Source organism: Fulvia fulva, chromosome 10 (genome assembly GCF_020509005.1).
Source record: "Fulvia fulva chromosome 10, complete sequence".
In the NCBI taxonomy this organism is placed as follows: domain Eukaryota; kingdom Fungi; phylum Ascomycota; class Dothideomycetes; order Mycosphaerellales; family Mycosphaerellaceae; genus Fulvia; species Fulvia fulva.
In genome coordinates, this window is record NC_063021.1 from 2,996,817 (window position 1) to 3,024,400 (window position 27,584).

Sequence of the window (27,584 nt, forward strand, 5' to 3'; positions counted from 1 at the left end):
TTAGCTAGGCTCGGGGCGATTTCCTCTTTATATTCCTTTAGTAGGAGGTTTGGGATTTTGTCGGGCCCTAGGGCCTTTCTTCCCTTAAGCTGTCCTTTTACGGCCTTAACCTCGCCTAGCTAGACTGTCCAGTACATGTCTAGTAGTTTCGGGTACGACGTGCCTACTATGTCCGTTAGGTCCGCGTCGACTTGTATTAAGAAGAAGTGGTCCGTAAACGCCTTCGCTTTTGCCTCCGGCGTTAACCTTAGCGTCCCCGTTATATCGACTATAGGCGGGAAGTAAGGCGTGTTCTCTGTCGCTCTAGCTCTCGCCCACCTCGCTAGTCGCTACATCTAGTTAGGTTTCTCTATTACGAGCCCGACCGTCGTTCTCTAGTCTAGCTATTTGTCCCGACGTATCTAGGCTTTCTTAGCTTAGCTATCCCTTTAGTATGCGTCCTATGTTGCTTATATATGCTCCTTCGTCCACTCTCGTCTAGCCCTCCTCGCCTCCTTTACCCTTTCCGCGTACGCCGGGGTCTAGAATAGCTTCTGTCTTTAAGAAGGTCGAATGTAGGGTGTGTGCCGACGAGCTGCCTCCTACACGACTGTCGTTATCCGTTCGGCTTCTTTATCGAGCTCGGCTTCTTGTTCTGCTTCTATTCCCGCTTCTAGTCCCGCATTTGCTCTGTTATCGTGTAGTCGTACCGCTAGTTCGTCTCGGATTTCCTCCTACGGGGCCTTCTTCTAGTTTAGGCGTGGCTCCGCTATAGGTTCCTCCTCGACTCCTACCTCGATTGTTGTCTAGATCGGGATGTGGTCTGATCCTGCTTCGAGCAAGAGGTTCGGGCGGCACTTGTCTAGTCTCGTTACTAGCTCTCTCGAGAGGAAGCATAGGTCAATCGTACTTGCGCTTGATCTCGCCTTCCACGTCTCTGTGCCCTTTGGGGTCGCCAGTTCCATGTCGCGGCTCGCGGTGATTTCTAGCAATTTGCCTCCTAGGTATGCGTGTGGGGGGGGGGGTGAAGTCTAGACCCCATTGCGGGTGGTGAAGGTTGAAGTCGCCTACTAGGACTTGGTGTGTATCCCCTTGTTCGAGTATCCGGTCCAGCGTAGCTAGGGTTCCTAGGTCTCTGCTCGTTCGTCCTTATGGGTGAGGGTTGTAGACGTTATGGATTCGGACGGTTCCCTGGCCTGTTGCTATTTCGATTGTCGTTATGTCCCCCTGGTAGCCCTCCGGCTGTGGCACGACCTTCTATGCTTCTGTGCTAATGGCCTTACTTACGTAGGTGCATGTTCTTGGGGTGTGTCCTATGCCCCCACCGATTACCGTGTGGTATCGTTGGTCGTTGCAGGTTGCCGGTTTGCTTGTGTATAGGTTAGTCCAAGGTTCCTGTAGCGCTACGACATGGTGCTTTTGGTAGTCGAGTTCTTGTAGGAAGTGGAGTTGGACCTTATCTTTGCTTTTGTTGACGTTTTACTGTATAATAGTAAGGTTGTCCTGTACTCCCATTACGGGCTGGCTGGGATAATGTCCATAGGGGTGCTCCGGGCTTGGGTGGTGCCTACGGTTATCGTATCTTCCTCTTGGGTTAGTAGGCCTTCGGCCGGTAGGGGTGTTCCAAAAAATCCCCATCTGTCCTGTCTCGTTTGCTGCCCTATTTAGCCCCCTTGGCCGTCCTGGCGGCGGGTGCGTGCTCGGTAGGGCTCTATCACAAAATATTATCTCAGCTGTAGGCCGTGCCTCGCTCATCAGCTAAGTCTTCGACATCGCAAATATTGCACCTTTTGTAAGAACCAGTGGCTACTATCTGGCTCCAAGCCCGTGTCGAAATAATCGAGGAAACGTTTCGCACAATCTGTACTATGGCTAACATCTACCGCCCATTCCACAACCTTCCTCGTTGTCTCCACGGAAGTCCCGAACATTTCCCAGAGGTACACACACTGTGCAGACTGCCATTCCTGGCTAGCATAGATTTCTTGGATCTGTCCGTGCTCGACGACTGTAGGTTCAACCGTAGTTGAGAAGGTGTTGTAGCGAAACCATGTCGTGTTGGCGGCTTCTGCTACGTATTGGTCGTGTAGGTTTTCGTAAAAGCAGTCCTCTGGGACCCAAGCGTAGAGTAGCTGATCAAACTTGAAGTGCTTGATTCCGACTTCCAACGAATCCTCGCTGCATTGGTCCGTCACGGTGTGCGTCGACTTCAGGTGGACAGTGAGTGCTGTACTTGCCACGAGAGCAGCAAGAGGAAGCAGTCGGAGTATAGCAGTCTTGATCATTCCACACGTCACATTGAGTTGCTCGGGTTGCTGCTGGAAGTCCCTCTTCGCCCGCCGTTGCCAGTACTCGATGCTTAGGAGGTCGAGAGACATGTCGCAGATGTCTCCTCCGGGGAAGTCGCGGCGGCTTAGGTCTCTGTTGAGAGCGACAGCTTGCTCGAGTCAGATACTATTAAGGCCAGTTGCTCTGTTTGAGAGCCTGAGCTCGAAAACGTTGAAGGTGGAGCCTTGGAGGCAGGCAGGTTTCATTTTGCCTGGCGCTAGCACCGAAATGCTAAGCCTTGGTTATGGTATACACCCCTCTCAGTCTTTCACCCCTGCACCGGGCTACCCCGCAGAGACTTTGAACGCTGAAAAGTGTTGGTTCTAGGATAACATCTACCACGGTCAAGTCTCTTCTCACCATCTCGCAAGCGTGTCGGAATACGCCGCTCCGACAGCGAACATATCCTGGTCGTGAGAGGATTTACCCGCGCGCTTGCAGTTTGGTGAGCAGCCTGCGGCGTAGTTTGGGCCTTGCAGATGGTTAGTGCCCTTCCGTCATCTTTCAGTACATACCAGACAGGAAGTGACATTACAGTATCAAACGATCGTCCACTTGTGGCTGTGGAGCGAGTTCAGGGAAGAGCTACCTATACTTAACACACAGTAGGTGTTATCTGATCGGGTGTTGTGGAGGTCAGACACGAAGACCTCTTCCTGAGCAAGCATCGTGCCAACTCGAACACCAGGTCTATCGAGCTATGGAGGAATCTCGACAACGGCTTCTCAACGACTAGGAAGTTCAAGAAGCAGGAGTTTAGCCTGTCAGCTTGGAAAGGTCCAAACCACGGTGTATTGCAAAATACACAAGTACCACTCTTGTTCTTCTAGTGCTTGCGATGATCGCTGGGTTCTTTACTGGCAGCTCTATTCGTCATGTCTACACGACGATATGTCCACAGCGAACCGAGTTCCTCTGTGGAGAGACGGTCGCGGAAGCAAGGTCTCTCCAGTGCAAAGTTGATGTCATGGATTTGGGGTGGGTACATCCCCATTGCTGGGACGAAGAGTTTCTCGACGAGTATGCGCCTCCTGACAAATGGCGTTTCGGACTCGACGAAGAATTCCGAACTACCTTATCGCAGGCTCAGATATCAACTGGAGACTTCGAAGACCCTTGGGTGACGAACAACTACCATGGAGCGCATTGCACATATGCTCTTCGCAAGATGGCAAGAGCTGCAGCTCTTGGTGAGCATGTTAATTTGCGCATGTCACACGTGAGGCACACACATCACTGCGCCATGTCAGTAAGAACTATCAAGGCGGATAAATTCAATGTGACCGGGCCGGGCGGCGTAACTCGGTTCAGGTGTCGTCGATAGTTCGCCCCTACATGGACACAAGTTGGCCATGATACAAGTTATCCAAAAGTAAAGTGATGGGTGGCAGATGAGACGGGAGACGTATTCAAAAGTGGAACTCGGCGCGGCGTTCTGGTGTGAACGCTTTGTTGGAAGAGAAGAGCCAAGATGCAAGAGTACAACCATACCGTCGATACCACAGGCAGCATGTACGATCTGGCCTGCTGCGTTCCTGATCTAAGCCGCCTTTCTGGCGCTATCAACATCACTCCGGACGAGGCAATGCATTGCCAGCAATCCGCGCACTACGGGTCCGTGAGCATGCACACGCACGAGACTACGTCCGAGTCATGAAGGGGGTCAAGATCAGGAGGATGAACGTGATCGTGGTGACGGACAAGATCGAGAAGACTACCGCGTGCACTAGCACGTGCACGATCATGCCCGAGTGGTTGGTCATCGCCGTGGGCGCGATCAGGTTCGAGTTCAGCGGCTCCGTCGAGTTCGAGTTAAGGGCTATGCACATGTATACGCACGACTACGTCGGCACGGACCTGAAGAACGACCTAATGATGTACCACAACCCGTACATGATCGCGAACGGGTGTGAGGACAAGGACTGCAACGCGTTCACGATCGCTACCTCCCAAGTCAGGTGATCGCTCCACGTGACGGACCAAGGGAGCTTCTGAGCGGTCGGGCTCGGCAGTTTGAGTTGACACTTCGCAGGCTGCCAGCTGCGGCACAGTTAGCAGCAATCATGGCAGCTGCTCTCATGTACCTTCCATACATCTACCCAGCTCTGCAGTGCATGACCATTACTCATCGTGGATGGCAAAGCAGTCAACCGATACCATGGAGCTTCTTGCACTACTGGGACAAGCGGGAGACATCGTGGACCATGTATTCCATCTCACCGCCATTCTTGTGGTCATGATGGACGAAATCGGCCTCATCTCCAGCCTGTGGGTCGTCTCTGAGCCCCCAGAGGCACTGCCGAGCAGCTTCAACGTGAATCCTCTTTTCACGACGGTCACATATGCGATCTCCCAGCCATTGTGGACACTGCTATTCTCGGCTTTCAAGAAACCAGCATGGCAACCTTACTTGTCGGCGCACATCATCCAGATCCTCATCTCAATTCACAGTATGGCGGGTACATACTCGTCAAGATCTCTATCCGATCGACTGATGAAGGGGGACAAACTTGGGATAATCTCTGCTTCGAAATCAGCTAGAAGCGAAGCTGGAGCTCGTCCCTCCATCAACGTTTACGCCATCTATCTCCTGCCCACCCAGACAGCAGCGATCCTGCACGCCGCCATCCTAATCTGGATAAAGAACTCTCGCAATCCAGTCGCCATGTACAAAGCGAGCAACGGCAGCGTGGTAGTAGTTTATGTTGTTTTTAATGAATTCTACAACTACCTTTGGTGCACGGTTACTGGCCGAGCCTGGTGCTTCCGATGTGGCCGTTACCTACGCTCTCAGCTGTACCACTTGGCACTACTGCTACTTCTGCGCCTCTGTGTTCGAACTGTGCTTAGGCTGGACATGCTCCCAGCTTTGGCTTTGGTCCGTATGGGGCTGAGCGAACTAGGTCTCTGATGGGACATAAGTGGCACGGTAATGAATCGCAACTTCATGCTACTTCTTGCGCATGAATTTTGGCACAACTTCGAATTTCCTGCTTCTCTGTTACGAGCCGAAGCCTAGAAGGCCCAGTTATCCTGAACACCAGCTACTTGATCAAGCGCTACCACCATCTGACGACGTATCCATCAACTCTCCTGGACCATCCACGGAACTTGGCTGGCCTTCCACTGGCATTTGGTATATCCTCGCGTCTTCGGCCTTCAGACAACCAATGTTCTGACGGCCATCCTGCAGGAATATGCGAACGAGTAGAAAGTGATCCACCACATGGTTTCCCGTAATCCGAACTTGACCATCCACGAAGATCGTCAGGATACTGTACTGCTGACCATGCACCACAACGACCTTGCGATCCGTAAGAATATTGGCTAGTCTTCGACTAGTTGATATGAGCCACAAGCCGCGTTGTAGTTGGTCAGGGATGTATGCTACCACTCCGTACGTAAAGGGCACTTTGGTCTGTAACGTTGCGACCTGCAGACTCACGTCAAGGGTGTTTCGGCAAAGGTTGAAGGAAAGACTCTTTTGCTGTGGGGTGCCAATGAGCAAGCTCTGCATGTATGCCAGATTGAATTGTCGAAAGCGAGCAAGCACTGCTGGACCAAGTATGTGTCCAAGTGCAGAGCTGGCTGTGTCCTCGTCGGCAGTGAAGTGGTGCTTCGAGTAGCCTGAGATGTGTGCTGCGATCCACGCATCTGTCAGGTCGCTATGGTCCACGGTCAGCAGCACAGCAAGCCGCATTACCTCCGGGTCTGGCGTAGCTTGGAAGAGAGGCTCATCAAACTCGAGATCAACGAACTGCGGATTTTTGAGCAACAGCAGCTTGACGATGTCCTGAATTGCTGAAAGGACGTGGTCCTTGATGCTCTTTCCAGGCACGAAGGACGAGATTTCCAGTAGTCGATCATCGTTGAAGTACAGGATCTCACCTTGCAGACTGATCGCGATACGAATTTCGAGCCTCTGGAAGAGAATCACTGGTGCATCGGCGACGCTCTCGGTAGCCATATCTGGTGCCATCAATTGGAAGTTCTGCTTGATAAGTAGTCTTGATGGCTCATCGCCCAGCCAGTGTGTTGACAAGGACATTCTTCTGTGATCTCTGCGGAGTGTCGGAATGGCATGATCATTGCGACGGGTGCAAGCAATGATATATACCCTGTCCACACATTTTTGGAACTCACATGCAGGTTCGAGCACTGAGGCAGACAAGTGAGAGACAAGGTAGAAGATACCAGAGGCCTATTCACCATCAAGTCGTCATTGGAAGTGGCCTTTGCTTTCTCCGAGAGCCACGCAAATATGAGTGAGTTGCACAGCCTGATACAGGACAAAGACTCCCCGCTTATGGTGAGCGCACGGACTGACGCTAAGCCTACTAACTTCCATGCTAGTGGTTGAGACCGCATCACGTGCAAATTCACAAACTCAACCCACATCCATGTGAGTCAATACTTGCGCGATTTCTCGTTCCTGAAAATCCTCCTAAGATCCTGATATGTCCTTCTTTTCTGTATATTTACGCTGGACTACTGCGAGTGCATCGCATGGCGTACTTTATCACACTGGCAGTTCAAGCGGTCACTCGTCAGCAAGCTATGAAGCAAACACATTGTCATTCCTCTGCCCGCTCTCAAGTGAATAAGAGCTTCTCGGCATTGTACATGACAAACATTGCCAGACTGAACGCCACCGCACGTGAAGCCATGGGAACGGCTTGCTTCACTGCAGAGGAGGGCGGCAGACACATGCTTCCACAAAGCATCGAAAGACAATTCTTGTAGCAAGACAAGGAGCCGTGAATAATATCTACTCTCGCGTGGCGACACCCCTCCTTTTCCATCAAAAGCAATCATCACGACAAGATCCAATGTCACAAACACATTGACTGCACCACCGAGACGAAAGAAAAGCGCCAGGCCCAATTTAAAGCTTCTCGTTCCATCAACCGTGTGTCCCCATCCCACGCCACCACCACAACCAAGATGTTCAAAGCTCTATCCCACGACATCGCCACCACGAAAATGTTCAAAGCTCACCGCCACCCCGACGAAGACCCCAGCGCCAGCCAGATCCAGGCCGCGTACGTAATGCCCGGCCCATCCGACACCTTCACCATCCGCTCCATCTCCAAGGCGATCTTCGACGACAGCTCCTACTGGCTCCCCTCACCCGTATCCAAAATGTTAGGCTACCCGGTCAAGATCTGCGTCCTCGACGTGAACGACTACTTCACACGACCTACTGGCCTCGAGTTCCAGGACACGGACTACGGGGAGCCTTACAGCAGAGTCGCAAACCGTTTTCTGACAGACTGCGACGTCTGGAGCGAGCGTTTTGGACAGCCTTGTTGCGGTAGTCTCCACGGTACGGCGCTGCTGGTGTGTGAAGATGGGAGTTCGCCGGAGTTGGGACTGTTGGAGTGTATGAATGCTTATATCAGGAAGCATCTAGTGCTGGTCGAGAATGAGCTTGAGAGGCTGCGAAATCAGCTGGAGAAGTTCAAGGAGAGTGCAAAGGATGTGTTTGGGGGGGATAAGATGCGTATGGCGTGGGAGGAGTGGAAGAGGAACGAAGAGGAAGCGAGGGAAAAGTTGGAGTCTGATAGGGTGAAGGCGGAAAGGGAGAGTGATGGCAATGCGAGAGTTAAAGGTGAAAAGTAGATTGTGGTAGGGATGGCCAAGTTGGTGAGTCTCAAGGCAGTACCATGTAAATTGCGTTCATCCTACCCACCTTACCCATTTCGCGAAGTTCTCGTCAGCTTTCAATCTCTCCGTATCCTCCTCCCTCAAACAAACAGCCGCAGCAATTTCTCCGTCGATTCTTTTCGGCATCAGGAATGCCAGTCCCTCCCAAGCCTCGAAAGCAGGTCTCCTCACAGCCTCCGGCTTGCCTAAACAACAACCAAAGTCGAACTCATAGCACTTCTCTTTCGCCCACGACGACATCTTGACGTTCATACTGGATGGCTTGGGTCGTTCTGGAGGGCCTGCTCCAGCTCTGAGTCGAAGAGACTCCCTGAGTACCTCTGCAGAAGCCCGGACTTCGCGTTCAATCCGGTCGGTTTCGCTGAGGGTATTGCGCAGGCAAGAAGCTAGATATCCGAGTGTCTGGTCCACAACTTCGGAGATGGAAAGAGTAGTCGTGACTTTGTGGACAAAGTTCCCTGGGTGTCTGCCTGGGAGGCCAAGATACGGTCGAGAGTCCACTAGACGCTCGAAAGAAGTAGTTGATGTCACTGCTCCGTCGGATGTCGTGACTGACGAAGCGAGTCGAACTGTACGAGCATGTGTAATGTTTTGCCATAGAATTGCGCAGATCACATCATCCGTGGAGACAAAGTCTGTCTTTGCATGGTCCGGTAGGTCCCGCATAGCTTGAGCTTTGAGCTGAGTATGAGAGTCGTTGGAGAACACGATGTATGACCATGTCGCCGCAGGGGTATCACCAGTGGTGGGATCGACGCTTGAAAGTACCACTGGCTGAGCGGCCGGCTTGGAAGTAGACACTGGAGCAGGCTCTGGACTTGTGCCCTGACCACGTACTGTGCTCTGACCAGAGTGTCTTGCCAAAGAAGTACCCCATCGGTCCAGACGTCCGAATTCCATAGTATCCTGTCCGGCGTCCTCTGTGCCGTTGTCTCTGCATGCTTCAAAGAATAGTCTGATCGCCTCACTCATTGCCACCATATCCATGCAATTATGCTGAGCAGAGAACACAAGCAAGCAGCCCCCGTCGACAAGATTGACTTGTACCTCAAAAATCGCGGCTTCCCTCTCTGCGTTTAGACTACCATATGCGCATGTTAGAGGCTCCAGACCGGCGCCAGTTCCATTCGGTAGTGTTCTTCTGCTGGCCAAGTCTTCTTCTCTCAATAATGAGAACGGGAAGCCTGCCTCGCGGATCGCCTGATAGCTGGGCAAGCGGTCTTCTAGTCGTCTTTCGGAGACTCTGAACGCACTACCGGAGTCCGAGAAAGGTGCCGAGCTTGGTGTTGGTATGATCTTATAAAGGCCATCGCTATGATCAAATTCGACAGCATCTGCTATCCATGGCACCCAGCAAGCAAGCCTCCTGTAACCACGCCGAATTCGAGTAACAACCTTCTCCCGGGAGCTGTTCCCTTCAAGCGGAAAGCAGACACAGACTTGTGTGTATAAACTGCTCAGGCGAGGTAGCTGGCCGAAGACGTGAAGCGGAGTCGGTTGTCGTCCATCACAAGCCATGATCAGGGCTGATCATACTGTGTAGAGGGTATGCAGAGGTCGAGACAGACCTGAGATATCTGGGCCAGTCTTCCGCCAGGAATTGACCCGTGATGCTCGAGTGACAGTTTGTATGAGTCGAGGATGAACTCTATCCAACTTTGGATCAGTGACACGAGGAGGAAACCGGTCAATGCACTGCATACTCGCTTTCCCTCGCATCTGACACACGACATCAGATATCGTCACCTCGACAGCTCAACCCCCAAGGCCATACTGCATGCCGACCTGGGGAGATGGATGGCAGAGATCTGTTTCGACAAGCTTTGGGAAGTCTCGATGCCTGACAGTGTCTCCATTTCATGCACCGGAGGAGCTCGCGACTTGATACATGAGCACGACTTGCGCATAGTAGTGGCGTAGTAGTCGTCGAATCGTAAGATACCGCCGTGGTATGAAGTGACATGCCTATGGTGAATATTGACAGACCGAAGTGACACGAGGCAATTGAAGAATTTCCCAAGTCACAATGGCCACAGCCACAATCTCCCCACACCAACCTCTCCGTGGACAACCTCACCTCCAAACCAACAACAACAACTCCATCAGTAGTACCTTATGACATGGCCACCCCAACAAACCTCCCCGGCGGCCTAATCTTCTGGCTCTACATCCTGCTCGCCCTCTTATTCACCACTCTCCTCCTCACCACCATCATCCGCCAACTCTCCCCACCCCCAAACACCACCACCCATGTCGCCATCTTCTCCCTTCTGGCCATCGCCAGCTTCGCGACCTTGTCCGTCAACATGCTCCACGTGCTGATCCAGTCCTACATCCTCTGGAGCGCACAGACGAGCACGATAGGATTGTTGCGAGCCCCGATATCGCTGGCGAAGGTCTGGCAGTGGTCGGTGCGTTCGACGTTGTTTCGGGATTTCGGGGAGGCGATCGTGGCGGATGAGGTCAGGTATCTGTGGGTGTCGTGGGAGTTGTTGGGGACGTTGTCGATTTGTTTGTATATGGGGGCTGAAGGTACGCTTTCGACTTCGCGCTGGTGAGCAGCGATGCTGATGGTGGTGTAGGCGTACGACGACGAGTCCCCAGGCTGTGGGCTTTCTTCGCCGTGGCACAGATCCTACCTATATCGTTCACGCAGAACCTCTTCTACGTTGCTGCGTTACGCTCGCCGGCAACTACTGGAGCCGACGCTAGACTGTCGCGCAATATCAGCCTGCGAGCAATAGCGGCATATTGTGTCTGCCTCGCTATTGCACCTTACACGGCTGGTGGACCTTACCTAATCCCCGTCATTCTGTTTGCTCGAATGATGCTGTTCGTGCCACTCGCATTGGCACAGAACAGCAGTCAGAGCACGAGCGAGAAAGGCAGGACCTTCTTCACGCACCAGCTAGCGCAACAAGCGGTTGCACTCTTCGCCATTGCATTGACAGCGAAGCAGGCGTATCTGGTGTACCAGTCAAGAGCGACAATATCAGAGATCTGGCAAGCATTGTTCAGCCATCCAGCAGTCACAGCTCTCGGTGTGGACTTCTTGCTAAGTGCGGTCAGCTTTGTGGTCTGGACACTCTCGCAAAAGGCTATTAGAGACGGCACGCTTCAGGAGAAGAAAGCTTCATGATATGCTGTATCACAATCTAGCTAGCCGACTTGTCTGCTCACTACCTCGCCGTCAGACTACTCGCTTATTCTGCTCATTGATCTGCTCCGCCAGCACCTTCTCATCTCCACCATTGGCCGCGTACCATTTCTGATCAAGATTTCTCAGGTTCAGATACGGCGAGTTGTCCAGCACCCCCGTTCCTGCTCTATTCTCCACAGTCCACCCCATTCCTAGACTCGCCCATTGGTTCTTGTGGTGATACCTCATGTCCATATCCTCATACCTGGGACTAGCAATGACCTGCTGATAGTGCATAGATGACCCAGGCCAGACAGCATTAACTCGGCCGGTGTTATTGTCCTTGTACCAGGAGCGGCAGTCTTCCTTCCAGACAGTGTGTTTGATCCATTCTTGGACATGGTCGTTGAACTGGTCGGTCACGGATTGCTTGGGCGCCCAGCTGTGAACGTTTTCGTTCTGCATCTTCTTGATTATGGAGATAGCGTATTCGGAAACGGTATGGAGCGGTCCCATGACGGATCCGTCCTCAACTGGTCACGTTGGACCAATAAAGGTAATGAAGTTAGGGAAATAAAGAATACCAAGCCCTAGGTACGACTCTGGGCAAACCTTCCACTTGTCCTGCGAAGCATCAGTATAAACCTCCTCACATCACACACTTTTTACTGCAACAAACCTTCAAATCCACCCCACCCCTCCCCACCAGCGGAAACCTCGGCCGATAACTGACATCAAACCCAGTCGCACACACAATCGTATCCACCTCCCTCTCCACCCCATCCGCCCCCACCACTCCCTTCTCCGTCGCCTCCTTCACCGCAGTAAAATGCACATCAACATTCGCCTCCTGGATCGCAACCATTGTTCTCCAGCCAAGTACCTCCAATGTCTGCATTCTTCTCGTAAATGACATGCTCTACGTTCTCACACAGCTTCTGAATCTGATATGCCATCAAGATGCCAGTCACTCCACCCCCGATCGTAAGCACTTTAATCTTGCGATTCTTTGGATCACTGAAAACAGCTGTTAGAACAACTCGCCCCGTTCTTTGCGTCCCATGGAGCTTCACTCACTTCCATGTATAATCCTGGTTAACTTCATATCCACTTGATCCAGGCTGCGAGTAGTCGAACGTCTCGCCAGCGGCAACGGCATTGAGATCTGGAGCCATGATGTTTCCTCCTCGTCGGAAATAGATGGAATGGATTGAGAGGAAGTGGAAAAGGAAGAATAAAGGTGAAGTCAAGTGCAGATCCTACCTGCAGCTTTATACTCTAGACGCCTGTCGACCGTCGTTGCCATGCTTAGACTACAGCGGCACTCGGGCCAGCTCGCATATGTCAGAGGGCAAGCTACACCACAAGGACCTGCGCAATGTGGAGATCTGTACCACTTGGCTGACAGTTGAGGTAGGTGCGCCGCGGTAGGCGCATGAGAGTCGGCATCTCGATATTGAGCTTCGAGCCCGAGCACTGCCATGCATCGGTCGTTTCGTCGAGAGTACGCTCCAATCGTTGACCATCGTAAGCAATTGTTGTGCACGGCAGGACGAAGGAGGGGCAGGCTTTCGGCTATGGTCGTTCAGCCGCAAAGGCATCCAGCTCCACAAGCACCCCGCTTGAAGTAGCACGAGACCTCTGGAGGAGTTTCCGACGCTGTTGCAGCGAGTCGAGCAGTGTCCAGCCCCATCAGTACCATCGGCCGGGCGGATCAATGATCGCGCGCTATCCCAAAGTGACAAGTAGATAGTGCGGCTGCACGATCCTAATGCACGTAGCGCTTCCGTTGCATCGACCAACTCTGCATCGGTCGCGAACCCTGCGTTGGCCCTACATTACGCGAGAGGCCTCAAACATTGGCATGTACGACTCTTGAACTATTCAGCAGTGTGCCGAAGAGCTTGAGGATGTGAGATGGAACGCAATGGGTGCCACTGCTGACAGAATCGCCACAGCCGACCCACTCTACATCAGCTCCTCGTGGCAAACTGTCAGCATTGATGACAACGAGCGGTGGTGTCGGCGTATTCATTTGACAGGGTGCCTCTTGATCTGAAGCTTGCACGCGCCAAGGGGTCCTTCCGGCGCCGTGTGCAGAATTCCATACGTCGAAGTCATCAGGCGTGTCATCTTGAGCATCGTCTGCTGGAGCCGTTTGATGGAATGCCGACCATGCTCGCCGCACAATCTCAGCCCGTTCGCTCGTCGACATGCTTTCATCTTTGTCTTTTGTGATGAAAGCGATGCCATATGTCCACTGTCGAACCTTCATGACGCGGCGAATGCGCTCGAGATGTTGCAGCGCCAGAATCGACTGCTCGGCGAAACCATTCGACTTCGTCGCCAACGGTTGCGGGAGCTCCATACTTGCCGGTATCAGTGGTATTTGGCCGGCGATGAAGACTGGGCCACGGGCGGTATCAGATCCGACAATGTGACTCAGCTTAATGGCTTGTGAGTATGGGCCAATATTCGCTGGAGCCCAGTACGATCTCGATTGGATATGTAAGCCTTCACGAGGTCCACGAGCGAATGCGAAGCTCATTGTCAGCAGCGCCGTTGGTGGAAGGACCTGTGCGCATGCGATCGTCACTCGTGCTGGTGGATTTGGCCAAGTAAAGTAATTGCCGTATACCGTGTTGATGGCCGGGAAGTCATTCATATCGCGCAAGGTGATAATCGTGTATGTGATGTCGCTGAGTTGGTGTCCTGTCAAGGACAGACGATTCGTGGCCTCGTTCATGATGGAGCGTGTTTGCTCTGCTATCGTGCCACTGGCGGCGACCAGGTCGCAAAGACAAGCGACCGAGTCATTGGTGATGTCGTGGTCTGATGTTGGATCAAGAAGCTTTGTGGCAGGGATCTCGTGCTGGGGCAAGCTGTCCAGAACTTCACGAAAGAGTTCTTCGAGCAATGGCGGAGTCCTGATGGAGAGCTTCGGGGTGTCGCTCACAGGTAATGAAATCACAGAAGGTTGCTTAATGCTGACTGAAGCACTGCCAGCTTCACCGGGCATAATCTGGATGCCATCCTCTGGCACATCGATCCTACCCTTCCACAGCGGGGCAGGGCCGCTGATGGCAAGAGTCTCGTACTCACCACCTTCACCAAGCACGGCACCATCATCGGCAGCTCCAAATCGACTTGCGGCCTTGGTAAGCCGTGCGATGGTGCGAGGATTGGCAACATTTTCCCATAGGAAGGTCTCATCCAGCCCTCCCGATGCGACCTTGACGATCCTTGAGTCCTGTCCAACTGCAGCCATGTCCTCCAACAGAGTACTCTGAGTGTGCGGCGGCAAGTTCGGCCATTGCCACAAATACGACAAAGGCGTGAGTCCTAGACGGATGGCGACGTTCTCGACTCGTGTGCGCTGATAGTCGGAAAGGATGGCTCCTGTACTGACAGCGTTGACTTCAGGATGTGCAGCGATGACCTTCTGCAGCAGCGGGACTAGCGATTCGGTTTCGTCCTCCGTGTCTTGGGTGGAAGTCGTGTTCCTGCCATAGCTCTTCGCTTGGTTGACTGCACCGCCGAGTATGCCTTGCCGGTACAATGGAAGCTCCAAGGCTTCTTCGTACAGCGGGACGATGCTGTGTCCTATGGTCTGGTACATGTAGCTCTCGAGATCGTCGGCCCGGCCACTTTCCAGATGCGGTGGGTGTAAGTTGGCAAGCGCTACCACCTTGTGCCCGTTCGCCTGGCAATGAAGTATGGAGAACAGCGAGTCCTTGCCTCCAGAGATCAACGCGACTACGTTGAGGCCCATGGCTGTGTGATACAAGGATGAAGGGAAGGGACGTGATGGTGAAAACTCTACGCAAGTCCAGATACCTAGCTCGTGAGGACATGCGACACGCATACAGGCCCGCCAGCTGGATCGCGCATCTGCCAGCGATCAGAACGTGTCTGATGCGTGTCGGGTGATGGTCGTGATGGGATGGGAGAAATGGGTACATGCACAAGTAATGTTTGTCCGGATGTCAACGCGCCGTCAGGGCCACGCGATGAGCAGAGGCTGTCAAGTCGGAAGTGGCTGATCTACCCGGGTATGCAATGTTTTTGCTCTGTGACGCGATGGACGCTGCGTATGCACCACAGGGAGGTGAACGAGCAACAATGGGAAACTGTTTGAAATCGCGCCGCCGCACGAAGAGGAGAAGTCTTGGTTGCGAAGAATTTCGAAAGTTATACGCGATGCTGAGATCTCAGACCCCCTGCTGACGCTAGGCTATATCAGCCGATGCCAAGCTTGGGCCTGAAGGACGTTCTCCCACGTTTCACTCTCGCGTGAAGTCTTGCCAGCAACGACATGATCATCAACACAACCGCAGACGGCCATTAGACACACGTCGGACAGATCTGCTGTCTCCAATGATCATGCTTGCCGAGTTGTGGCACACTGACGCATGCCAGCAGCTGATAGCAACGAAGGCTAGCCCTGCTGGCCCAGTGCTATCCTCAACCCGGGACCGGATTTGAGGGTCCCTCTTGGGTACCTGACCTGCGAGCTTATCCTCCCGCATTCCGGGACCAAGAGGAGGGATACCAAGCAAGTGGTCTTTCGCCAGCAAACTTCTATGTCGAAGACGAGGGCCCTCTGGTCGCAACGGGCAAGTTGTGTGATGCCGTGAGCTTTGTGGCGGAGTCATCTGATGCCAATGCCGCGAGCATGATGGAGCTCCTTCGGCGGTTGCAACCAGCGAACATCCACCCTGCTCCGTCATACATCACCGATGAGCCCTTCCTCGATGCCTGGGCGAGGACGCTCGTGCTCGACCTTACGGCAGAGCGTTTCCCCACCATCCGTCACGAACCTCTAGAGGCCCTGAAAGCAAGACTATTGACCGTTCTCGAATCAGATGAAACCGACGGTAGAAGCGCTGAGTCAGAACTGAATGCCGTCAACAACTCTGTCCGAGATACATGGACGGACATGAGATTCTTCACCGCCGGGAAGTTCATGGGTTTCGGACCGTTCGACATGCAACCCGGCGATGTGGTGAGCGTACTGCTCGGGCTGTCCACGCCACTTATTATCAGACCTGCCAAAGGTGGAGCCTACACGGTCGTTGGCTGGGCTTATGTCCATGGCTTGATGGACGGCGAGGCGTTACTCGGGCCTTTGTTGCCGACTTGGAGATCTAAGCAGTACTGGACCAACAGGCGCTTTCTGGTTCGATATCAGAATATAGAGACTTCGAGGATCCAGCGAAGTGATCCGAGACTCCAACCGCTGCCTTCGGATTGGAGGCGTGTTTATGCTGATGTGACGCAGGACGATTCGGTGGTTGTTGCTCATTATCGTAATCGTGGTACTGGAGAGGTCATCAATTATGATCCGAGGATGACTAGACATGCTCTTCTTCGACGTGGCGTCCAGCTGGACTATGTGCGCCTCGTATGATCCTTGAACATGATTACGATCAACCTCAGGCCGCTGAAAGCACCAAGAGCACCGGGGATCTCTCCGCTCAGTGCATAATTGAGGGAGATATGGCTCCGATACTGTCTTCTTGAGTGATAGGACATCGCCCAAGTCGTCAGTATCGATGGTCAGGGTCTTCACATATGCACTCAAAAGCATATGCGCCAATGTTGCTGGTGCCGAAATGCTTCCCTATCATGAACCACCGTGCAAGCGCCTGCGCCGCATTGCCAAGAGCCCGGATATCATGTTCTAAGTGTGGGACGTCAACATGCAGGCAGATGATTCGTCGAGGATGCAAGCGCAACGCCAGGTCCCGCACGATCAGGCGCAGGTATGAGATGTGAAGTCAATTTTCAGGCGGCAAGTTCGAGCCTCAAGATGTTTGATCAGCTTCTGACTACAGTCTCTTCACCACAGCTCCAGCAAACGCGTTCAATTTAGTGCCCTCCGCTCCGCGACGTCAAATTCTCCGGCACAATACTGAAACACACCGAGCGAATGTGCATGTGATGGCCGGAGCTCACCATGATGTATACAATGATCTGAATGATGCGCTGGCGACGTCACTAGGCTCATGGACATCTTCGCAGATGGTGCAGCGACAAGCAGCGATGCAACCAGGGCATTCCAACGTACGATAGGCTCCTCGGAATCAGGATCAGATCTTGCGATTATCCGCTGTCTCCTGGAAAACGGCACAGATGTCAACAGTGCATCAGTGCGTCACGTTCGACATAGTATTGTCTTGCGATTGCTTGTGGACTATGGTTGTGACATCGCATCAGCCGGACATAAGATTCTGCAAGATTTTTGCCGACGATCGCTATACTCTGGACTGGCTAATTGATCAAGGTGTCGACGTCAACAAAACAAATACTAGTCGGCAGGCGACTGGATATGCTGGTCCCCAGGACATTTTCGACTGGTCGGACCATCTGCTTAACAACGTTGCCGCAAATGGAGACTTTGAGCTCTTTGACCACCTTGGCAGCCGTGGAGCCGACCCTCATCGTAGCCTTGCCCTGCACGACATCTCCAGGTGCAGAGACGAAGCACGGGCTGTCGCCATGGTACGGCAGCTTCTTGATAAGCACAACATGAACATCGACTCCGACAATGAAGACATGCGTGACATGTTCGATCTTGCTCCGGACTCGGGAACGCCACTCTGTGTCGCGGCTTGTTACCGGGATTTCCCTGTTCTGGAAGAGCTTCTGAGAAGAGGAGCCAATCCCAAGCAACGTGGGAAATCTGGAATATATCCTTTGAATAATGCCATTGGAACTAAGAATCAAGAAGCCAGCTTGCCTGCAATCGAAGCTCTTCTCGGTGCCGGAGTAGACCCTACGTCTGTATTAGTTGATGCAGCGGAGCACGGGAAGCTGGGAGCTGCGCGAATGTGCTTGAGACTAGGAGCCGACCTTCAGGAAGCTCGAGAGGAGGCGCTTCGGCGAGATTGTGAGCTTGCAGGATATGGCCTGACGCTGGCACAGCGTGCCCAAGGCAGGGAAAGCATCGAAGACGTCCTGAGCAAGCTGATGGCAAAGTCAGGCAGTGCACCGGAAGGATCTTGATGCAGCGCTTATCACTCAACATGGCGTTGGGCGCTTGTGAGCAACTCTTGGCATGAACACTGTTCTGGTTCATAAGCGCCCACCACTTTTCATCCCATGGAGGTCCCAGCTCTGTAAATATGCTGACTCACTTTGCGTTGGCTTTCGATTACCAAGGGTGGTGAAAAGGCTGGTTCGTTATGCTCATGCTCGAACAGCAAAGCTGTAGTCAACGTCGCCTCGAGCGTGCTGATTACCATTGAAGAGACAGCTTGTTTTCTGTGAAATGAGGTAGCCGACACGTCAAAAGTATTGAAACTCGTCGGCTCACTTTCGAAGGTGCAGGAGCTCGAATGGGCCGGGGAGCTTACGCGAATAGGGGATAGCACAGGGGGTCGTGATAGCAAAAGATGGGCAAGTGCGACAATGCTGCCTGTCCTGGACGTCAGTTCACTGGGGTCAGGCCGAACAATATGGAAGAGGAGCTTGGTCCTCTCAATGTGTGTCAGCTGGGTAGCATTCGTGATTCGTGATTCGATACAAATGCGGCATGCTCATGCCGAATTGAGATGTAATCCGGATAGACCGTGTTCAGCAGCGTCCAGCGATTCTGATTCCTCAGTCCAAGAGACACCAAGATCCTTCACCTCGACCAAGTTGGCCCTCAGTTGTCCTAGTGGTGTATGAGGTTCCCAGTTGTCGGTCCGCCAGATACCGATGTCCCATAGACCACTCCTAGTCATCTCCTGAAACGCATCTCTCCGTACCCAGAAGGTGGCGGTGGAGGTACTCCGCTCAAATGTCCATGAGGAAAGCACATGTATTCCTGCATCTCGTAGATCCATTGCTGCTGGGAAATTGTAGCCTTCCTCATCGCTCAGCAAGTATGGCCGAAGGGGAGGGTTCACATCTGCTCTGCGAACGAGACTGTCTTTCCAAATCACGAGCGCAAAGTGAGGAATAGTGTACTCCGTCATTTCGACCTCTCTGAAGGTCACTGAGAACTTGCTGATTGACTCCGCCGGCGCGACAGCAGACGAGATGAAGCCGAACGGCAGGACCGGCTGCCACATGCTAGCCAAAGTCGATAGTTCAAGTACGAAAGGCGCGATAGATTGTCGCAACTCTGAAAATTGAGCGTCCAACTCCTGAACTGTAAGCGGCTGGCTGCGTGGAGGCCGAGCCTTGGTGGTGATTGACCCCGAGAGCAGTTGGGAGAGCACATTGCTGAGCCAGTGCGCTGGGTAGCCGATCGAATGTAGGTGACGCAGTACACAAAAGAACGTGCTGAGGTTCAAGGGCGACAAGATAATGTTGCCGAGCTCGACGCCTTCCTTCTCTGTGGGCAACGCGATCTTTAGGAACAGCTTATGCAACCATGTCTCCAATCTTTGCTGAGGAATGAGGTCTTGGAGCGCCTTTGACGGCGTCTCGCGGTACCAATGGTGATATGCGTTCATTGGAAGGCCATTGTATTCCACAGGCTGCATGCGGACATGGAAGATTTTGAGTAAGTCCGCAGGCCTGTGGAGCGCGACATACTCTGTGTCGAAGTGGCGAAGTTGCTTGAATCTTCGGGGATTCCTGGCACATATCGATCCGATGTACGAGCTCTTGGCAGGGCGTGTAAGCGGCACAGCATAGAGATATGTAGCTAGCGTACCTCCAATGTAGTCTGGCACATTCGATAGGTAAATGCGATCGTACTGTCGATGAGGCTGGCCGCCAAGCTCCTCTCGATACTCTGCTCCGTATCGTTGTTCCTCGAGTATCTGTGTGACCTCACCGACATGTGCCTCGACGCTGAGTCGAATGCGAAATTCTTTGAGGGCGAACATGATATTGTAGACCCATGTAGCGAAAAAGGAATATAGATCATCGCGGTCTGTCTGATGCATGCCCATATCGTGCATCTGGTCCCCAAAGTCAAAAGGATTTACTCCGGGAACATTGAGGGCACGGTCACGTTGCCAGGCGAGGTCAATCAGTGTGACATTGCTCTGAAACGTTTCGTCGATGATGTCTGCTGTTTCTCGGCTCTTTCTTTCATCTGGCATCATAGTATATTCATCATAGGCCATCTTCATATGTTCCAAGATGGTAGTCGAGTTGTCCTGAGTCAACAAGAGTACTGCTCCGGTAGAAGTGTAAAAGGCTCTTTCCTTCGTCATTGAGCCTTCGCTGCCCAATCCAATTGTTTCTCGCAACATAGCTTGACCATTCTGCACATTTCGAAGCTCGACAATCTGCGGCCGCAACCTCGAGACAGGAAACTCCTCCTGTACTCTTGTTCTCCAGTCCTGAAGGCAGTGCAGTACTTCTGAATGGTACTGTTCCGGAACTGATAATCAGGACGGGAATGCAGCCCGTCCGCGTAAGATCTTGATGGCTCGTTTGATGCGCTGCTGTAGCATTCCATACAAGTGTGTAGGAATCAATTCGCAGAGATAAGTGTAGAAAAGGCAAGGCAACAGCGCGCTCATCTTCAGTAACTCCCGATCATCGACCAAGGATGTAGCTTCATCAAGCAGTAGCATGATCACGACATTGCGTGCAATACTGCTGGCCTTGATGTCAACGATCGTGCAATGTACCTCCTTGATACGACTCTTCGAGCTTCGGGTCTCTTCGCCGAGCTCGACCAGAGTCTGATAGAGGTGCCTTGCGTCCCCGATGCCGCCGAAGAAGAAGAAAGAGAGGCTCTCACGTTCTTCAGAGAGCATAGAAGCATCGTACAGGGACGTTGGCTCCTCATGACCAATGGGAAAATACTCCGCTTCGTTCAGCCTAGCGCACATCAGAGGAAGCATCTCCCAAGGGGCCCAGAAGACTTACAGCGTTGGCTTGTATCGCGGGACATCCAGACATATCTTCTCCCAAGCAGCGATACCATCGCCAGTCTGCTTTTGAGCATGCTGATATGATCTAGCCACTCCCTCCAGATCAACCGTCTCTGCACACGGCGAGAGCAACGCTATTGACTCTAGTGCCGCTTCATGGTTCTTGAGATGTAGATGACACTTAGCACGACGCAGCATCTGCTTTTGCCTCTTTACCTCATTTCCAGGATGAGCAGTAGGCAGAAGCGCCAAAGCAGATGCGCTTGAGACAAGTGAAGCTTTGTAGTCGCCGAGCTCGAATTGAGCCGCTGCTAGGTTCGAATACGGCCTGCTGTCAGTACAGCCGACTTCAGCAGCTCTCTGGTAGTACGGAATCGCTGTGGTCGTTAGAATGCGTAGAGGATAATTGCCGTGCTCGAGAGACGGCGACTTACCTTCTGACAACCTGCCTGTGCGATAGAGGTCATTGCCTTTCGATCGGAGTGTATCCGCCGACAGGTCTTCGGCATCACTCATGGCGACTGGTGCCAAAGGTACGATACCTGCACTGTTGTTGGTGGAGGTCGACATGTGGCTTCCGTTTGCTGTCAAAGAGTGCGCTAATCTTGCGCACTGACCACTTTCAGGGATGGCGTCGAAGTGGAGGCGCGTCGCGTTGTGCATCCGTGCCATCGACGACTTCCTCATCAGCCCAGTCAACAGACACCATTCACCATTACAGTACACACTAGTCGCCTCACGGCCATGCGAGCCTGATCACAAGCAAGAGATCGTCATGACGGAGCATTCGAAAACGCAGAATCTCCAGGACGCACACATCGCCGTTGTGGCTGACGTGGAGGGCAATACAGGTCATTGACAGAAGGCTGACAAGATATTGTGTGTGTGTGTCGCAGGGTCGACTGTGGTTCTCCTATCTGCACTCGCTTGACTATCGCCTGTGCTCATGTAGGCTATCTCTCGACGGGCCCCAGGCATGCGCCGCGACATGTTCTCAACCCTCTTGCAGGTCTTAAAAGCGTGGACTGTCAGAAGGCCCTTTTTCGCCATATGGCGAGTATCTGCCTAAATCTGCCTCATGGACGCAACGACATATTTGACCTCCGGCGGTTCGCGGACTATCCTCTGGAGGAAGGCTTTGCCAGGAAAGCTAATTCGAACTGTAAGCGCCCATCAGTCTCCAGTCTTGTCGAAGCGCTCTCTTCGCTGCGCCGCGTGCAACAGTCGCGTCTAGGCCAGTGTATTTCATGACATAGAGCGCTTACAATCGTTATTTCATATGAGAGGTTTCCGTTCCCCAACCGTGAACCCCCTGCTGATTTCTTGCAGCCTTCGATAGAGCCATATCGTCGTAAGCCTGTGAGGGAATGGACGGCATTGATACTGCCGCACGATTGTAAGTGTCTATTAGCAGCGCGATCTATGTGTCTGAGACTGATTGCCTGCAGCATACTCGTCGTCGCGAGCGCGGCGTCTTTTGTCCCACAGTTGTCGCAAATACGCAGACGCGGTGACTGCATGGGCATCTCCTTACTATATGTCCTCTTCAACCTCATCATCGCGACCTTCCACTTCTCACTGGCCCTGGACTTCGTGGTTATCAACTGGCCAGGCGTCTATCTAGTAAATCAGCCCCTAACCCTAAGCGACTGTCTCAATCTGTCGCAGTTCGGCGTGGTCTTCATCGGCCATCTCATCATGTAGGACGGCCACTTTTGACAGGTACACTGCGTGGCAAGCTGATGAGATGGACATGGATTCGGTCATGCCCTTGATCATCCTCCACGACGACCAACTCAAAAGATCGTATTGAGCATCACTTATATGTCCTTCCTAGCGATCAGCCTGATCCCAGCCATTTTCGGCGCCACCGTCCACGAAATGAACGCTTATGGTATTCAGGACTACTCTAAGCAGGGCTTCGCTACTACCTAGGCCCATTTATACAAGCCCTTGGCGTCGCTGCACTGTTTGTGCAAGCTCGCGAGACAGTACAAAGAGGCCCGCCTAGCGCACTGAGCATCAAGACCCTCCTAGCTCAAATCGTTGTATTCTCACTCGTGGGGATTTCCTTCATGTACAGGCTGCAACTGCCGGATGAGTTCTGGCAATGTCCGGGAGAGCATTGGCAGTGTGTGCTTATTGGGCTTCGGCATGGTACTGGTTGATTGGGTGGTTCACTATCGACAATCTCATCTTTGCGATGGCGCAAGGTGTCCTGGCGGTGATTGCTTCGCATAAACTGAAGGTACAAGAGCCAGAATGTGAGCCTCTGCTATCAAGCTGGCGCTTTGGAATACTGCACGACGGCCAAGCGCACGAAGAGGCTGTCCTTCCACGAGACCGCTTGTTTGGAACAAGAGGCGGCAGTCTGGCTCAGTAGCATGCTAGTTGGTCAAAAGTCGTAAGGTGTGGGCGCGACGCGACGCTGCTTCCACTTTGTTTGAGCAGACTTGCGACTGAAGCTGGCTTGGAACACCTTGAGCGAGAAAGCCGAAAGGGAAGGAGTGTCTTTGGGGGAGGCTAGAATGCTCTCGCATGCCATGGCTATACGTACATCGACCCAGACTTCCAAAGCGTATGCTGTCTTTCCAGGCAACGCGCCTCGCGCCTAACGTCTCCGCAGCTCATATCCTATCCTGCCAACCGCGGGTCCTCGCTCCTCTATCCATCAATCACCATACCTCCACAAACGTCCTGATGCACCGCTCTATCCCGATCCTCACATGCGCGCCCACAATACCACACCTCCTCACACCCGCCAGAAGCAGTCAACCAAAAACTCCTCCCTCCACAGTAGGCACATATCTTCGGCGTCCCACTGCCACCAGCACTCTCGATTTTGTTCTTCTTTCCCTTCGTCTTCATCACCGGCTTGAACGGATTGCCCATGCCCTCGTACTTCTCATACCCCTTCGCAATCCCATCTGCCTTGATCGACTCCCACGTCGCCGCCATGTTCCCCGCCGTGAAGCTGCTGTCCTTGATCGCGTGAAGATACTTCTGCTTCTCCTTGGCACCGGCGAGTGTGCGAGTGTGGGCGCGAATCTCCTTGATGCGGCCGCGGAGGAACCAATCCATAGCGTGGAGGTGCTCGATGTCGAGATGTTGTCCATCTGTCCTCGCTATAAGCACCACGTCCCAGAATCTCCAATTGTCAACAAAGCTCAATTCACCGAAACCGGCTTTAGTGGTGTCAATTTCGGTGAAGAGGCGGTTGGCGACGTGGTTGAGGACTGCATCGGGGTTGTTGATGCCGCCACGGAAGTTCTTGTGAAGAGCGTCAGCGCGGATGGCGCGACCTTCGGTGGCCATGTTGCAGATTTTGAGTGGAAGACCGAGCTGTGTGGCGACAGGAGAGTCGACCCAGTACTCATTGTCGAAGGCACCGATGGCTGTAACGTTGCGTTTGACGGGTGTGAGGGTGCAGACTGAAGTGCGGTTATCGGCCGATGGGCAGGACGTAGCCTTGATCGCCCAGGATTGGACGCCTTTGGTAGAAGTTGTCATGGCTACAAAGCCTTCTGTCGGATTGCTGCAGATGTAATGTGGAAAGCCGTGCTGACAGTTGGCTAGATTTTCGTGTCAGTGGCGGATGATGTACTAGTCAGTCTAGGAACAAGTCAGTGCCAGTAGAGAGCAGATGATGCTGCTATATGCGTCCAATGTCCGACAGACGGCGGTGATGCTTGGAGCTGACAGGCTATGTTTTGTGGCAGTCGAGGGTGGAACGGGACAATTTCACGATGGGTGAGTAATTTTCCAAGCAGCATATGATGCTGCTGGCTATGATTGGCTGGCGCGACCATCAGCTAGCGTGATGCAAAGCACACATGGCCCGAGTGAATGCTGCCTCCTGTGCGCAACCTCACACGAGACACAGTCGGAATGCTCGTCACCATTGGTCCAATATTCTATGAGCTACATGATTCATCAATGCTAGTGTAGGTGTGCTTGTCTACGAAGTCCTGCTGTTCGACAGCGCTGTCTGCAAAATGTCAACAGCTCCAATCTCAGTCAATTGATCCATAACAATAGCCGAATCGCTACGCTTGACCATAGCTTGGACTGCCACCCAACCTTCCTCATCCAATGTGTTGATTGTGGGAGCACGCTTGCCTGGCGTGATTCGTTTCGCTGCCTCGAGATTCCTCCGCTCAATGTTGTAGGTAGTCAGCACGTACTTCTGGGCTGTTATGACACCGCGGATACGTGCTGTGATCAGGTTCACGAGTTTCGGATCCGATGGGTGCTTCGATTTGATGAGAACGGCTGTAGAATCAACCACTGTTGCGATAGCCTTGAGGCCTGCTGCTCGCATCGTTTCTCCGGATTCTGGTAGGGATGTCAGATGTTTGCTTGTGACTAAAAGCCAGACTGCCAATACATACCAACAAGATCCACAATACCATCTGCAACGCCAAGCGCGCATGCTGCCTCAACACTTCCTCCTACGAACTTGATGTGGGTCTGGAGCTTCGGTTTGGCGTCGCCATTTGTTACACCGTTGGTCTGTCCAGTAGCCTTTGCCTCGAGACCTCCAAAATAGCTTCCTGCGAGATTCGTGAAGCTTGTCACAACGTTCTTGCCGATAAGCTGTTCGGGTGTCTGGATGCTGCCATGCTCCGGCACTTGAACCTGAAGCTTGCACTGGCCAAACTCCAGGTCCATAATCTCCTCAATGCCTGTCGTCTCACTCGCAGGCGAGACTGCCTCGTGCTCAGCAATGACATCGCGGCCAGTAATTCCTAGATCCACACGTCCCTCGCCAACGAAAGTTGGAATGTCCGCAGCTGGCAGAAAGATGAGTGCCAATGGCAGATTCTTGACGAGTGCAATGTCAAGTCTGTTGTGCCTGTGAAACTTGATGTCTGATCCGGTCAAGAGGTCAAGACATGCTTGATTGAGGCGACCCTTCTTGGGCACTGCGAAAAGCAGTCTATCATTGAGGCTGTCAAAGGCATTGATTAGCGTGGGCAACGAGCGGTAGTAACGTCGCTCCATGGTGGATGGTGAGTGTAGCGGTGTGAAAGAGGAAGGAAGAGGTCACATACTGGTTGACGAGGTCCATTGTGCTACTGCAGCTAGCGAACTAGTACGTGGAAGGTGTTTGTTCGTCGTGAAAAGTGCACGACAGACGATGGACTGTTGTGACTGTTATTGCGGAGATAGTTCGGTTTGAGTTTCAGCACGTGCGGACAAGCTTGGACACAATTGCTCAACAACAATGCCTCCAAAGCTATGCTATAGCTCTTCCAGTGACGATGTCATGGCAATGACTGAGGGCGACGTAATCACTATGTAGAGCTGAGCTGCCAATCAGAAGACCTCAATGCCAGCAAAAATTCGTCTTGCAGATTTCGCGGCTTATCCCGCCACGTTCCTGCCTGAGTTGGTGCCTGATCTGGCCGCAAAGTCTTGGCTCTCCACATCCGACAAATTATCAACTTCTTTCGTCCACGACGACATCTCGAACAGCCACGCCGCCTGACCCCATCGCGCCGACAACCTACGAACACTCCCACCGACAACCCGACACCGTCGAACACACAGCGCAAAAATGGATTCCGCAAAGTAAGAGAGATGGACATGGGGGACAAATATGGACAAATGTGCTGATAGCAGCGCAACAGGGTCCCAGTCAAGCTCGTCAAGGTCACCCGCGTCCTCGGCCGCACCGGTATGGAAACAGGATGAGAGTCATGCGAAGGAATGGAGATTCTGACGTGTAGCAGGCTCCCGTGGTGGTGTAACCCAGGTCCGCGTCGAATTCATGGACGACACCACCCGTAGCATCATCCGCAACGTCAAGGGCCCAGGTAAGGACAAGAAGGTGCTGTCTGGGAAGCCTGGAGACTAACACGTCCGCGCAGTCCGTGAGGATGACATTCTTTGCCTGCTCGAGTCTGAGCGTGAGGCACGAAGACTCAGATAAGCTGGACACGATGCGATGAGGGGAGGATGGATGACGGAGAAGACGGTGGTCATTAAATGGAGACACTTTCAGCGGAATGCAACAAATGGCGTTTGCGGCTACGGCATGGCATGGGCATGTTTGAAGTGACAGGAGCAGTCACACATTCTTCAGCAGCGCAAGTTGCAGCTCACCAAAACGACTTCGAGTTCTGATCCCTCTCAATCTCTCGCCTTCTGGTCTTATATCGCCCGTTACGTGAATCATGCTAAACGTAATGTGTAGAACCCTGCATCGCGCCTTCCCCCTGAGATGGTCTCACATGCTTTGCCAAGCATTGGGAATGGAAGGAGCGACCACCGAAGATAGAGTGTGCTATTCCGAGATCACGACTGACACCCTCCCAATACTCGACTATTGACTCAAAGTGGTGATCAAAGAATTCTTGCATGACGACCGCATGCGTGGAGGTCTAATCACCGAGCATCTCCGGCGGTACCTCATTTGGGCACCATCTGCCAGTACCCCACGCCATCAGGCTCCCCGAGGACTCGGAGGCCTGCATGAGTACACGCGGTCGCTGCTCTTCTGCCTATAGTGATCCGGAAGTAGGACAGCTGAAGGTGGCGTCCTTATAGACGTATGCGTTGCACGACCTGGTCAGGCCGTGGCGTCTTGCGGTCACGATTGTGCCGAGACAGCAAAATCTCACGACTTGACATCTGGATTG

At 52.9% G+C, this 27,584-nt stretch overlaps 17 protein-coding genes across 17 annotated transcripts; 8 read left to right on the forward strand and 9 right to left on the reverse strand.

Moving 5' to 3' along the window:
* Positions 1-1,733: 1,733 nt before the first annotated feature.
* Positions 1,734-2,357, reverse strand: CLAFUR5_12190 (uncharacterized protein; the record flags this gene model as incomplete). Its single annotated transcript, XM_047911338.1, has 1 exon — positions 1,734-2,357. The coding sequence occupies one exon, from the start codon at positions 2,355-2,357 to the stop codon at positions 1,734-1,736; it is 624 nt and encodes a 207-aa protein (XP_047767238.1).
* Positions 2,358-3,960: 1,603 nt separating this feature from the next.
* Positions 3,961-4,269, forward strand: CLAFUR5_12191 (uncharacterized protein; the record flags this gene model as incomplete). The annotated part of the gene is made up of 1 exon (XM_047911339.1): positions 3,961-4,269. One exon carries the CDS (start codon positions 3,961-3,963, stop codon positions 4,267-4,269), a length of 309 nt encoding a protein of 102 aa, XP_047767237.1.
* Positions 4,270-4,465: 196 nt separating this feature from the next.
* CLAFUR5_12192 (uncharacterized protein) lies at positions 4,466-5,218 on the forward strand (the record flags this gene model as incomplete). Its single annotated transcript, XM_047911340.1, has 1 exon — positions 4,466-5,218. The coding sequence occupies one exon, from the start codon at positions 4,466-4,468 to the stop codon at positions 5,216-5,218; it is 753 nt and encodes a 250-aa protein (XP_047767236.1).
* Positions 5,219-5,359: 141 nt separating this feature from the next.
* CLAFUR5_12193 (uncharacterized protein) lies at positions 5,360-6,355 on the reverse strand (the record flags this gene model as incomplete). Its single annotated transcript, XM_047911341.1, has 1 exon — positions 5,360-6,355. One exon carries the CDS (start codon positions 6,353-6,355, stop codon positions 5,360-5,362), a length of 996 nt encoding a protein of 331 aa, XP_047767235.1.
* Positions 6,356-7,251: 896 nt separating this feature from the next.
* CLAFUR5_12194 (uncharacterized protein) lies at positions 7,252-7,929 on the forward strand (the record flags this gene model as incomplete). Its single annotated transcript, XM_047911342.1, has 1 exon — positions 7,252-7,929. The coding sequence occupies one exon, from the start codon at positions 7,252-7,254 to the stop codon at positions 7,927-7,929; it is 678 nt and encodes a 225-aa protein (XP_047767242.1).
* A 57-nt stretch (positions 7,930-7,986) lies between these two features.
* CLAFUR5_12195 (Trichothecene 3-O-acetyltransferase) lies at positions 7,987-9,492 on the reverse strand (the record flags this gene model as incomplete). The annotated part of the gene is made up of 1 exon (XM_047911343.1): positions 7,987-9,492. The coding sequence occupies one exon, from the start codon at positions 9,490-9,492 to the stop codon at positions 7,987-7,989; it is 1,506 nt and encodes a 501-aa protein (XP_047767241.1).
* A 602-nt stretch (positions 9,493-10,094) lies between these two features.
* Positions 10,095-11,113, forward strand: CLAFUR5_12196 (uncharacterized protein; the record flags this gene model as incomplete). Its single annotated transcript, XM_047911344.1, has 2 exons — positions 10,095-10,506; positions 10,557-11,113. 2 exons carry the CDS (start codon positions 10,095-10,097, stop codon positions 11,111-11,113), a joined length of 969 nt encoding a protein of 322 aa, XP_047766912.1.
* Positions 11,114-11,164: 51 nt separating this feature from the next.
* CLAFUR5_12197 (FAD-binding monooxygenase moxY) lies at positions 11,165-11,629 on the reverse strand (the record flags this gene model as incomplete). The annotated part of the gene is made up of 1 exon (XM_047911345.1): positions 11,165-11,629. One exon carries the CDS (start codon positions 11,627-11,629, stop codon positions 11,165-11,167), a length of 465 nt encoding a protein of 154 aa, XP_047767239.1.
* Positions 11,630-11,650: 21 nt separating this feature from the next.
* Positions 11,651-12,288, reverse strand: CLAFUR5_12198 (FAD-binding monooxygenase moxY; the record flags this gene model as incomplete). The annotated part of the gene is made up of 4 exons (XM_047911346.1): positions 11,651-11,737; positions 11,793-12,005; positions 12,028-12,163; positions 12,191-12,288. 4 exons carry the CDS (start codon positions 12,286-12,288, stop codon positions 11,651-11,653), a joined length of 534 nt encoding a protein of 177 aa, XP_047767120.1.
* Positions 12,289-12,965: 677 nt separating this feature from the next.
* On the reverse strand, positions 12,966-14,978 carry CLAFUR5_12199 (Diphthine--ammonia ligase; the record flags this gene model as incomplete). Its single annotated transcript, XM_047911347.1, has 1 exon — positions 12,966-14,978. One exon carries the CDS (start codon positions 14,976-14,978, stop codon positions 12,966-12,968), a length of 2,013 nt encoding a protein of 670 aa, XP_047767243.1.
* Positions 14,979-15,193: 215 nt separating this feature from the next.
* On the forward strand, positions 15,194-16,523 carry CLAFUR5_12200 (uncharacterized protein; the record flags this gene model as incomplete). The annotated part of the gene is made up of 2 exons (XM_047911348.1): positions 15,194-15,204; positions 15,551-16,523. 2 exons carry the CDS (start codon positions 15,194-15,196, stop codon positions 16,521-16,523), a joined length of 984 nt encoding a protein of 327 aa, XP_047766931.1.
* A 788-nt stretch (positions 16,524-17,311) lies between these two features.
* CLAFUR5_12201 (uncharacterized protein) lies at positions 17,312-18,121 on the forward strand (the record flags this gene model as incomplete). The annotated part of the gene is made up of 1 exon (XM_047911349.1): positions 17,312-18,121. The coding sequence occupies one exon, from the start codon at positions 17,312-17,314 to the stop codon at positions 18,119-18,121; it is 810 nt and encodes a 269-aa protein (XP_047766930.1).
* Positions 18,122-20,448: 2,327 nt separating this feature from the next.
* Positions 20,449-21,510, reverse strand: CLAFUR5_12202 (uncharacterized protein; the record flags this gene model as incomplete). Its single annotated transcript, XM_047911350.1, has 3 exons — positions 20,449-20,887; positions 20,936-21,317; positions 21,375-21,510. The coding sequence occupies 3 exons, from the start codon at positions 21,508-21,510 to the stop codon at positions 20,449-20,451; spliced, it is 957 nt and encodes a 318-aa protein (XP_047766929.1).
* Positions 21,511-22,307: 797 nt separating this feature from the next.
* CLAFUR5_12203 (uncharacterized protein) lies at positions 22,308-22,644 on the forward strand (the record flags this gene model as incomplete). The annotated part of the gene is made up of 2 exons (XM_047911351.1): positions 22,308-22,336; positions 22,389-22,644. 2 exons carry the CDS (start codon positions 22,308-22,310, stop codon positions 22,642-22,644), a joined length of 285 nt encoding a protein of 94 aa, XP_047766928.1.
* A 960-nt stretch (positions 22,645-23,604) lies between these two features.
* Positions 23,605-24,450, reverse strand: CLAFUR5_12204 (uncharacterized protein; the record flags this gene model as incomplete). The annotated part of the gene is made up of 1 exon (XM_047911352.1): positions 23,605-24,450. The coding sequence occupies one exon, from the start codon at positions 24,448-24,450 to the stop codon at positions 23,605-23,607; it is 846 nt and encodes a 281-aa protein (XP_047766927.1).
* A 448-nt stretch (positions 24,451-24,898) lies between these two features.
* On the reverse strand, positions 24,899-26,011 carry CLAFUR5_12205 (ATP phosphoribosyltransferase; the record flags this gene model as incomplete). Its single annotated transcript, XM_047911353.1, has 3 exons — positions 24,899-25,275; positions 25,332-25,891; positions 25,995-26,011. 3 exons carry the CDS (start codon positions 26,009-26,011, stop codon positions 24,899-24,901), a joined length of 954 nt encoding a protein of 317 aa, XP_047766926.1.
* A 489-nt stretch (positions 26,012-26,500) lies between these two features.
* On the forward strand, positions 26,501-26,875 carry CLAFUR5_12206 (40S ribosomal protein S28; the record flags this gene model as incomplete). Its single annotated transcript, XM_047911354.1, has 4 exons — positions 26,501-26,514; positions 26,574-26,620; positions 26,676-26,759; positions 26,814-26,875. The coding sequence occupies 4 exons, from the start codon at positions 26,501-26,503 to the stop codon at positions 26,873-26,875; spliced, it is 207 nt and encodes a 68-aa protein (XP_047766925.1).
* Positions 26,876-27,584: the final 709 nt, after the last annotated feature.